The sequence below is a fragment of the Crocuta crocuta genome, unplaced genomic scaffold (genome assembly GCF_008692635.1).
Source record: "Crocuta crocuta isolate KB4526 unplaced genomic scaffold, BGI_CrCroc_1.0 scaffold3, whole genome shotgun sequence".
Classification (NCBI taxonomy): domain Eukaryota; kingdom Metazoa; phylum Chordata; class Mammalia; order Carnivora; family Hyaenidae; genus Crocuta; species Crocuta crocuta.
This window is the reverse complement of record NW_027529934.1, coordinates 9,359,372-9,371,009: the sequence shown is the minus strand read 5'-3', so window position 1 is coordinate 9,371,009 and position 11,638 is coordinate 9,359,372. Positions and strand designations below refer to the sequence as shown.

The 11,638-nt window shown below is 39.3% G+C and overlaps 1 protein-coding gene across 2 annotated transcripts in view; it reads right to left on the bottom strand.

The window, feature by feature from the left end:
* RGL1 (ral guanine nucleotide dissociation stimulator like 1) overlaps positions 1-11,092 on the bottom strand; it is a 163,529-nt gene extending 152,437 nt beyond the window's left edge. For both annotated transcript variants that reach the window (XM_077763256.1, XM_077763258.1), the window contains exon 1: positions 10,940-11,092. In XM_077763256.1, coding sequence (XP_077619382.1) covers positions 10,940-11,071 — 132 coding nt within the window. In that variant the 5' untranslated portion in view covers positions 11,072-11,092. The remainder of the gene's footprint in view (positions 1-10,939) is intronic.
* Positions 11,093-11,638: the final 546 nt, after the last annotated feature.

Here is an 11,638-nt window from a genome sequence, read left to right as displayed (position 1 = left end):
CCAACACCCCCCCCCCCCCCCCAACCAAAATTCTGTCACTTGGGTGTTCTCAGGTGCTCTTTATCAATATGCAAGATGGTGGTTTATCTGTCCGTTCCTTTGTTCATTCATTCAACCAATATCTCAACACTACAGTGATATAATCTGAATAAGACAGACACAGTGCCTCATGTTAGGAGCTCATAGTACACTAGAAAAGAGTCTGAAATAAGCATTTGCCATATAATGTGACAAATGTACATTAAGAAGACACCAAGTGCTTCTTAAAAAAAGGGTAAGGGGAAAATGACAAGGGCACATGACATGGTCTGTGGAGATTGAGGACAATTTCCAGAGTCTGGAGAATGAATAAATGTTAGCTAGGAAAAGGGAAGGAAGGGCATTCTAAACAGAGAGAACACCAGAATGCTACTGATATCAGAGTGAAATTCTTTAAAGGATGCTAATCCTTTCCAATCAGCAACGCCCCACCCCCCAGTCTTTACCTCACTGAAATTTTCTTCATCTATAAGGTTTCCTGAGATTCCTAGATCAGGATTTCCATTAAGTGAATCAGGTGAATTTCTCAGATTCCAGGTCATAGAGGAAGAATTTGTAGTGAAGGATTTCAACTATTTCCTCTCCTGGGCTCCTGAGAAAGGATGGGCCTTTAAAATAGTTACTCACAGCTGTGGGAAAATAGGCAACCTCTGCCAAACACCCTACATTTGTAATCCAAGAACAAATTTAAATAATGTCATTTCTTCCCTGTATTTGGCCCCTCAGAGGGGTGATAAGCTTAAAGGACTGAAGTCACTTCCCTTCCCTTTCATGGAAACAATTTCATTTGGTAAGCTCTTCTCCCACCATCCCCTGCCTCTTTACGGCCTCATGCCAAGCTTCTCCTGACACAATGGGGTTTTCAAGGGAATAAAGAGAGACCCTGAAGTCAACAGTGAACACACTGTGGAAAACAATTGCCTGAAACAGAACTGCTTTGCAAACATTTTCTTGGAGATTTAAGAGCCCCATGAATGCAAACCCCATGAATGAAAGACTTTGAGGCCCTCAAGAAACTTGTTTCTTTCCTTCCTTCCTTCCTTTCTTCATCTTTCTTTCTTTCTCTTTCTTTCTTTCTTTCTTTCTTTCTTTCTTTCTCTTTCTTTTTCTTTCTTTCTTCCTTCCTTCCTTCCTTCCTTCCTTCTTTCCTTTCTTCCTTCCTTCCTTCCTTCCTCCTTCCTTCCTTCCTTCTTTTCTAAACTTACCTAGAGGTTCGTGTCCAGTATGGTGAAGGCAGGTTTGTTCTAGAACTGGGAGCCAAACAGAGCAGGCTAAATTGGTTGCAAAGTGTCTATGAGATTTTACAGGAGAAAGCTATCTTTGTATCAATTCTGCTCACTTTATCGTCTTAGAAGGGTTTGCCTTCCCATTCAAGTCGTCACCTTGAACAACGGAATCAGCAGCCAGTATAACACAAGGTTTAGAAGCCAGCCCGTCCTCCCTGCTTCATGAACACTGCTCCCGAGAAGCACGCCTCACACACAGGGTAAGGCAGGAGGAGGGCTAAGTGGTTCTGAAACACGCACATCTGGACACTACCCCAAACCTATTTGTGTATCTCAACACAGTGCTGTTCAGTTGGGGTTGACTGTCTTCCTGCCTGACGGATCACTCTGTAGGAACTTCAGTGAGGGCAGTCTCATGAGAGTCAGGCAATTGTTGTGTCTACCGGTTCAAGTTTCTGTAGTCATTTAACCTCAGAAAGGATCCTGGAGTGTGGGGACTTCCAGAAGGCAGGGGAAATCCTAAATTCAGATACCAGGAGTGAAAGCAGCTACTGTACAGTTGATAGGCCAAAACGGTGTAACATTTTGTACTCCTCCCCCCTCCCAGATTCATTCCCCAATAATAAAAGCCCACATCTACTGCTTATTATGTAGAAGGTACCATTCTAAGCACTATACATATTATAATTTGATTAATTCTCACAACAATCTTATCAGTATATCATTTTTACAGATGAAGAAATTGAAGTACAGAGAGATTAAGAAATGTGACAAGTATACACAGCAAGTCTGGTTCCAGAGTCCACGTTCTTAGTCCCTATGTATATTCTCTGTATTCAATAAATATTAAGTACCAACTATGTGCCAAACACTGTGAATACTATTGAGCATATATAGGTGAAGATGACAGAGGCCCTGCCCTTGAGGAACTTACATGCTAGTTTGGGAGACAGCAATATATGAAGATACAAGTACTTTCATGTACCTCATGACCAGAGGGGTCAAGGATATATTCCTTGGAGAGGTGGTACATAAGCACCTTTTCACACCAACACTGAAATGTAACTACAATGAAAGGTTTGATATCCAGAATATCCCCACCCCTGCCCCGTGGCTTGTCATGCACTGTAACTCAAATGGTCTTACTCTGGGCAACGTGGGGCTCTGGCAACAAGAGCCAATGGATAAAAATAAGAAGATACAAACTTGGTAGATTGCAGCCAGAGAGACTCCCTGATAAAAAGTTTGTGCCCCATGGCAATAGCCTGTTTGGTAAGCAGTGTCTCAAGGGCATAGGAAAACATTGATGTGATTCTGACAGGTTTTAATGTCCAAAGAAGCGATAAGAGCTTAGGAAATGGATGAAAACATCCAGGTTCCAAACAATCAGACTGTTCACAATTGGACCCCAATCAACAGCTTGAGGTACATGGAGCAGAGCTCAGCTGTGCAGAAAAGAAAGCCACAAAGAGTTTAGCAGAGTTTCAGGGCTCCATTTCAATAGGATGAAGTCAAGGGCAGGGCACAGCCTCCATGAGATCCTGGGATATTATATGAGAGACCTGAGATGGAAGCCCAGTCACATACACTGGGACAACACTCTGAGGAATGGAAGAAAGCTATGACCCAGTGGGTACATTGGTGTTTACTCCCACCAGACGCTGTAGAGCCAAGCTCTATGAAAGCAAGCTTGGTAGCATTTCTTGAGCAAAGGACGCTGTGTGCCCTGGCCAGGATTAGTTAAAGTCTGAAAAAGGAAACCAAATGTAGAATCAGATTGATTTAAACAACTTTGGTAGACAACTTCCTGACGGAATAAGAGTGTACAAATAGAGAGAGACAAACTTGAGTTTGAACGTTCCTCTGCCACCTACCAGCTATGTATTTTTGAGCATATGCCTTAACCTTTAATCTTCAAACTCCTTATGAAAAATATACCTTTGGCTGTGACAATGAAATATACTGATGACTTTGAAAGTGCCAACTAAATATAATTCTTGAGCCAGGGAAGGTGCTCAATCAATGATATTTTCCCTCCCCTATAGATCCCAAATGAATATTATACAGTCTCAAAATTCCATTTCCTGCTACTGATGATACATCTACTTTATTCATTCCAGCAAAAATACTTCAAGGCATTTTTATATATTAATAACTTCCTAAGCAGGACATTTCTATCCCTTTGCCTCATACTAAAATTTGTGGCAGAGCTTAAAAGAACTGCATTCAGAATCCCAAAGAAGAACCCCAGCTCTGTCATCGAACCATAGCCTTTAGGTTCAACAAAGAGCTGGCTCTAAAAAGATTACTGCAATGCACCCCTACTGCTCATCCAAATTGTCATCTACTTTTTTATTTGAATTCTCTCTCTTCCTGTGCTTCAGATGAGTGTGATTTAATCTCCAAAGCATGCATGATGAACACATTACTATTTCTTCCTCCAAGAATGCAATGTTACAATGCGGGCCCCCATTCCTGAGCTGGAGAGAGAGGAAGAGGTCATATGTCCAGTCTCCATACGGGCATTCACTAGTTTCCTTTCATACACAGAACATCTCTGTTCCACAGCCATGGATATCATTGCTTATCTTGGCAGCCTTCTCACAAATGTAAAACATTGGATACAGATAAGTCCAGTGGCATGGCCGATGACTCAATGTAAATTTAATCAGCAATGACCAAAAAAAAAAAAAAAGATCACCACTGCTAAGTGCTGTTTTATGGAGAACCAAATGAATCACCCTTGTATTCACAGACAACAATATTTTGGTGCATGTTACAATTTAGAGAAACATCATATTACCACAAAATAATGATATATGATCACATAAATACTATGAAAATGATTCATTAATCATCAGGTTTTTATTTCAACCCATGTCCAGCAGTCTGCCAGGGCTTTGGGTTTATAGTGCAGTAGAATTAAAATTAATGAACATGATCTCAAGAACAGACTGTCCAGTTGAAGTGAGAGAGTCCCCATCCTGAAAAAGGAACAACCCCACATAATTCCCCATTGAGCACAGACTAGCACAATCTAGATATAAAAGAGACCAAAGTGAACTAGAAGGTTTCAAAGTGTTCCAGGCTATCCTAACATTTCTAAAACACAAATCTTTTTTAAAAAAACACTTTTTAATAATGTTTTTATTTATTTTTGAGATAGAGAATGAGCAGGGGAGGGGCAGAGAGAGAGAGGGAGACAGAGAATCTGAAGCAGGCTCCAGGATTTGATGTGTCAGCACAGAGTCTGACATGGGGCTCAAACTCACAAACCACAAGATCATGATCTGAGCTGAAATGGGTTGCTTAACTAACTGAGCCACCCAGGCGTCCCCTAAAAAACAAATCTAACCATGTCACTAGCGCCACCTAAAACCGTTCAATGACTCTGCAAGACCCACAAGATAATTTCTGAATTTCTGAAGGGAGCACATACGACTTTTCACTATTTGGTCCCTGTCAGTTTCAACTCTTGTCTTTCCTTTTGTGCTACAAATGCTCTAAACCACAGTACATTCTCTCTAATACTGCTCCTTGCACACTCTTCCCTCTTCCAGGAATATTTTCTACCATTCCTCTTCTAAAATCCCATTTGCTGGGCTAATTTATGCTTTTCCTTTAGGAATGAACTCAAGGGGTGCCTGGGTGGCTCAGTTTATGGTTAAGTGTCTGACTTCAGCTCAGGTCATGATCTCACGGCTTATGGGTTGAAGCCCCGCATCAGGCTCTGTGCTGAATGCTTGCTCAGAGCCTGCTTCAGAGTCTGTGTCTCCTTCTCTCTCAGTGCCTCCCCGCTCATGCTCTGTCTCACTCTATCTCTCAAAAATAAATAAATGTAAAACAGAAAAAATTTTAAAAGAATGAACTCAAGTATTGGACTATTATATGATTAAGAAATAAACTTTTATTGTGTTAAGCCACTTAAAATTTTGACTGTGTTTGATGTAGAACTAGTGTTCCTCTAATATAGGTTTTATTACTTTAAACAACACACAGACTAACAGACAAAATCCAGGGCTGGTTCAAGAGAGAAAATCTACAGAGAATTCCACTGCAAAAAAAACTAGGACCCCAAAATGTTATTTCCTCCACATTAAGGTGAATTAAGAATGACATGCCCTCCACAACAGTACCAGGAAAGTTGCTTGTCTTAAAATATGAATAGGGGCTGCGGAGAGTTGGGCAGGGGGGAGTCATTTCTACTTGGAACTAATACCACAAATATACTCATCCACAGGCTTCCAGCCTGTATTCACATTGAGTAGTCTGAAAAACCTCAAGCTAAGAATTGACTTTAAAGTGATTTCTGGTTGGTAGTGCTCCCAGAAGCAAATGCAAATTCTCTATAGAGGAAACTTCCTTCATTCCAAGAAAAATTAATTCACAGTCAAAAATCATAAAACCCACAAAGAAACAAAACATCATGTGCAAAAGCCAACAAAAGAACACATAGCAGAATAAGACCCACAGTTATTAGCATTGCCAACTCAGAATATTATATTTAATATTACTTATTATGTTTAATATTGTTAAGAAACACTCCTCCATGAGTCTCTCTTGTTTCTTCATGTCTTGTCCTATATGCCGAAAGATCAAGGCCTGGCTGATCATTACCAGACCACTTTTCAGGCCTGTGTTTGCAGCCTATTGTCAACCTTAGAGGATAAGGTAATATCTCCCCCAAGGAGAAAGTGCAGGCTTACTTACTATCTACTATAAACTGGAAAGTTTCCCAAAGTCAGTAATCTTTTCTCATACAGGCAGTTACATAGGCCCTGGAGGAACTGTGACATAAGGAACCAAAACAAACATGCTGACACTCTTGCTACTATTTCTTCTATGCATAATAGTCTTTGTCTCTGAGACAAGAGTCTCATGTCTTCTTTCAGGATCTACACAACATTGGCAAGCTAACTTGCAAATAGCATACAATTTAATAACCTTTACAGTTCTTGACAAATAGTCTTTAAAAATAAAGATATGAAGAAAAAGCAAGACACTAAAAAATGACTAGAAAATTTAAAAAGAACAAAACGAAACTTCTAGAAGTAAGAGAACAATTGAGATTTAAAACTGCATGGTTGAGTTAAAGAGCAAATTAGATACAACTGAGAAAGAATTAGTTAATTAAAAGACAGATCTAAAATTAATCAGAACACAACACAGAAGAAAAAGGATAGCAACTCTAAAAAAAGCAGTAAAAGGACATAAGCAAAGAGTGACAAAAACAAACATAAATCTTGTTGGAGTTATAGAAGTAAAATGAAGCAAAAACAATTAGCAATCTGAAAAGAAAATTACAGAAATGTTTCCAGACTGATGAAAGATAACAATCCACATATTTGGGAATCCCTATGAATTCCAAGAGGTTAAATAAAAAGAAACTCTCACCTCAATACAGAAGAATATAACTACAAAACAGCAAAAATGTAGAGAAGATTAAAAAGTTAGAAAAGACATTAATCCAAAGAAATAAAAATTGGACTTTTAGCTGGTTTGCAACAGAAACAATGGAAGGTAGAGGACAATGGAACATTTGTAATATAAAGAAATCAATCTACATTTCTATACACACCCAAACTATCATTCTAAGAGTAGGCTCAAAATAAAGGCATCTTCAGTCCAAAAGAAAAAAGAAAAGAAAGACTTTTGCTATAGCTAGATTCTCAGAAAAGTAATTCTAAAGAAAGAGGAAAAAAAATTAGCTAAGATGGAATTGAGATATACCAAGAATTGATGAGTGAAGAATGAGATTCTATTTTATAGCAACTAGATTGAAAAAGTTAAGAAATCTGACAATTACAGAAGTTGGCAAGGATGTAGAATAATTGCTATGCACTGCTGGTGGGAGTATAAATTGGTACTGATTTGAAAGCAATATGACAATAACGTGCAAAACAGTACTTGCATGTACCCGACTACAAAATTCACCTAATCGGTATTAACCTAGAAAGATTCTCACACATGGAGGACTCTTACACCAGGGCACAGACATGTATCAGGATGTTCATAACAGACTGTTCATAATGCCAAAAAGCTAAATAATTAAAATATCCATGGATGTAACTATGAATAAATAAGTCATGGCATAACCACATATTGGCATATTATTCAACAGAGAAAATTAATGAATTTCTACCAAAAATCTTAGAAACATGTGAGTCACCAGAGAAGTCAGATCTAGATCATATATATATAAGACTATATAACTGGTTTATATAACTAAACAATATTGTTTGGGGACATATATATTTTCAATAAAAATGTTTAAACAGCTAAAGAATAGTCAAACATAGAGTTCAAGAAAATGGCTATCTTTTCAGGCAAAGGTTTCAAGGGGATAGAATTGGAAGAATCTACATATGAATGTGCTGTAAACTCACAAGTGTTTGTTTTTGTATCACACTCTATAACTTACATGCATATTATTTTGTAGACATCGAATATTACAATGTAAAGAAATTAATATTTGGTAAAAAAGGGAAAATAAAAAACTTCCTTAATCTTAGTTACAAAAATCTTACAACAAAGTGATAAAGGATAAACTATTGGTGAAAGAGTCAAAGTGAAATTCTGAAATATCCCTTTAAGGTTGATAATTAGACAAGATATTCACCGAATATCATGAAGATGTTGATACTCCCTGAATTAATCAACAAATTTATTTCAATTCTGATCGAATTCCCAGCAGACTTTGCTTTTTCTTTATATTCTCAGAACTTGACAAGCTCATCCTAACTTCATATTGAAAACATAATTTCTGCAAACAGCCAACACAATTTTGAAAAGCAGTAATTCAGTGGAAGGACATGTCCTATTAGATATCCATGTTTCCTTTAAGGCTAAAAGAGTTGAGGGAATATCACATCAGCAGAGAGAGGGTGTAAAGAAACAGGATACAGGAGAACATTACAAACTAAAGAAGAAATTATGGGCGTTCGAAAATGGTGCTAGGCTCTCAACAATAGCTAAAACATGGAAAGAGCCTAAGTGTCCATCAACAGACGAATGGATCAAGAAGATGTGGCTTATCTATACCATGGAATACTACATGGCAATGAGAAACAATGAAACCTGGCCATGTGTAGCAACATGGATGGACCTTGAGGGTGTTATGCTGAGCGAAATAAGTCAGGCAGAGAAGGACAAATATCATATGTTTGCACGTATAGGAGGATTAGGAGGAACTTAACTGAGGAACAAGGAGGAGAAGAAGGGGGGAAATGGTGGGGGAAAGGGAGAGAGGCAAACCATGAGAGACTCTTGAATGCTGACAAAAACTGAGGACTGATGGATGTGGGGGGGAGGGGGGATGGGCATGGAGGAGGGCACTTGTGGGGATGAGCACTGGGTGTTATGTGGAAACTAATTTGACAATAAACTATTTGTAAAAAAATAAAAAAAAAATGGTGCCAGGATAATTAATTATCCGTGTGGGAAAATTCATGTTAAAACAAGGAGATCCCGGGGCACCTGGGTGGCTTAGTCGGTTAAGCATCAGACTTTCGCTTAGGTCACGATCTCGCGGTTTGTGGGTTCAAGCCCCGCATCGGGCTCTGTGCTGACTGCCAGCTCAGAGCCTGGAGCCTGATTCGGAGTCTATGTCTCCCTCTCTCTCTGACCCTCCCCTGCTCACCCTGTCTCTCTCTCATTCTCTCCTAGAAATAAATAAAAATATTAAAAAAATAAATAAATAAAACAAGGAGATCCCATTTCAAAACAACCAGATCAGCCAATATTTGAAGGTCTGACAATATCAGTAACTGGTGAGGGTATGCGACAAGGGGAATTCTCAGACACTGCTAGTGGGGATAGAAATTCATGTCCCATCTTAGAAATCGATCTGATAATAACTAGTAAAACTGAATATTTTCATACTTTATAATACAGCAGGCCACTTGCAAGTATCTATGCTAAAGAAATGTATTCTACAACCTTGCATTGAAAAAAAATCCTAAAGGTTAATAAGAGAATAAGCAAATTTGATTCAATCAATAGAATATAAAAAGCAGTCAAAGGTGAATAAGTTAGAACTACAGATCTCAAGCACAGAAAACAGGCAAGATAGACACCAAATGTTAGTCAAAAAAATAAATAAATAAAAGCAAGCTATAGAAGTAAATATATAGTATAAAGCTTATACAAAACTTAAAAGATATAAATCAATACTACATATTGGATATGTGGATAACAGGGATATACTATATGTATGGAACTATGCATAAGAATGATGAATGCCAAATTCAGAAGAGGGATTACCTGGGGGAAAGGGGGACAAGAATAAAATTGGGTGTCAGAGCCAGCCTTAGGGTGAGGGAAGCAAGGCTCTTCAAAATATAAGGACACATCAACTGTCAAGTTTGTTCAAGTGCAGGACACAAACCTAACAGTGAGTGCTTCCTTAAGTTTGGTTCCCTCGGTACCTCACTTATCTGACCATAGGCGGGACATGTAGAGACTTCAACTGCTCTTTATGGAGTTTTATTCTTTAAAAGACAAACAAAACAAAACAAAACAAAAACAAAAACAAAAACCTGTTGGGCAGTTATTGCTATAGAGAGGGTTTACATTTGCTTGGGCGGTATGCACATGCTTAACACTGCAGTTGCTCTGTTATTTTCTTGAATTAGAACTGCCACAACATGTGGATATATGGAGATTTGGATTCCAAACACACAGGTGCTGTGAGGATTTGCTATAATGATTTCTCATGGAAGATTCTTTTTCCCTTTACAGAATAACCAGGAAAAAGACATGTGACTAAGCTTGGCAGTGAGCCCCTCTCTGCCATGGCTTTGCATCTTGAGCAGATACATGTAAGAATAAAGAAAGGGTTGGGGAAAGACTGGAATTTATACCAGGGGCAGTACCCTGAGCAGCTCTTGCTAACTTGGCTCCTATCTTCTTTCCAAGCCTAGTTTGTTTCCTTCCTTCCTTCCTTCCTTCCTTCCTTCCTTCCTTTCCTTATTTTATTTTATTAAAGTTTATTTATTTATTTTGAGAGAGAGAGAGAGAGTACATGCCAGCAGGGGGAGGGGCAGAGAAAGGAGGAGAGAGAGAGAATCCCAAGCAGACACTACACTGTCAGCAGAGAAGCTGATACGGGCCTTGATCTCATGAATTGTGAGATCATGACCTGAGCTGAAATCAAGACTGAGCTCACCCAGGTGCCCCTCCAAGCCTAGTTTTCATCAACCTCTCACCAATTCTGTGAGCCTCCCAATACCTTCCAGTAATTTCCCATTTTGCTTAAATTAGTCAGAGTTCATTTCTGTTGCCTGCAACCTGAAAGCCCTAACTGATACACTTGGCCACATGATGCCAAACAATGAATTTATGCAAGTCCACATGTTATGACTGATCTTTAGGAATTAACTTTCTCACTATGATTTGATTTCCCATTTAGGACTGGTGGGATTCTACAAGGAGAATGTCTACTTGGGTATTTGAAGAAGCCCTACCTCTCAGGGCCACCTGTTTTGGCTAAATCACTATGATGTCATTAATGTCAAAGGGACACACTCCTGACCTACTGTTCACTGGGTGTGGGTGTGCCAACGAACCCTGAACAAAACTTTGCCAAGATGCTCTGTGGTGCTAACTACACGAAGATTAGAATCTCAAGTCTCAGAAAATCCACCATTGTACCGAGTCATTTAGAGTTGTCTTACCTCCTCTGTCTTTAGAACTTCCCATATACGAGCATGACCCTCCACCAGCCAGTGTCCTGTGCTCTCTCCCTTGGTGGGAAGTTTGAATTTAGACACCACTTGAGTAGGCTCTCCCGCCGGCTTCTCCTCCATCTTGAAAGAGCCAGACAGGAGGCATTACGGACCTGTGTGGAAGAATAAAGTGCAATCCAGCTTAGAACGTGAATTACCATAAAAGAAAGATAAGAAGGCAAATTATCCTGCTTGATTTGTGGATGGTGAGACCATAGAAGACAGTGTCACAACAGGCGTCATCTTTTATGGCCACCTTTTATATTTTAAATATTCACTGCTGCTATTTTAAAGCAGGCTTCTGAAAGCAGGGATGCATTTTCAGAAAGGATGAAGTGATCAGAAATTTTAAAGCATTGTAAAAGGCATCACCTGCCCAGTATACCTCTTTGTCACTTTGCTCTGGCCCCCTCAGGAGGCAAGATGGAAACGGGCGGGTGTAAGACAAGCCTTCATGTTTCCATGCCATGTGTTGCATGTGGAAGAGCCTCTGGTGTCAGGACTTTTCCTCTTCAAACATCTAACGAGCACTCCTTGATATGAGGCTCCATGCAAGGCATGCACATATGATTTGGTAGTTGGGCTCTGAACCTTAAGAAGCTTAATGTCTCAGGGCAGAAGGAGCTGTAAACAAGTCATCATAGTTTG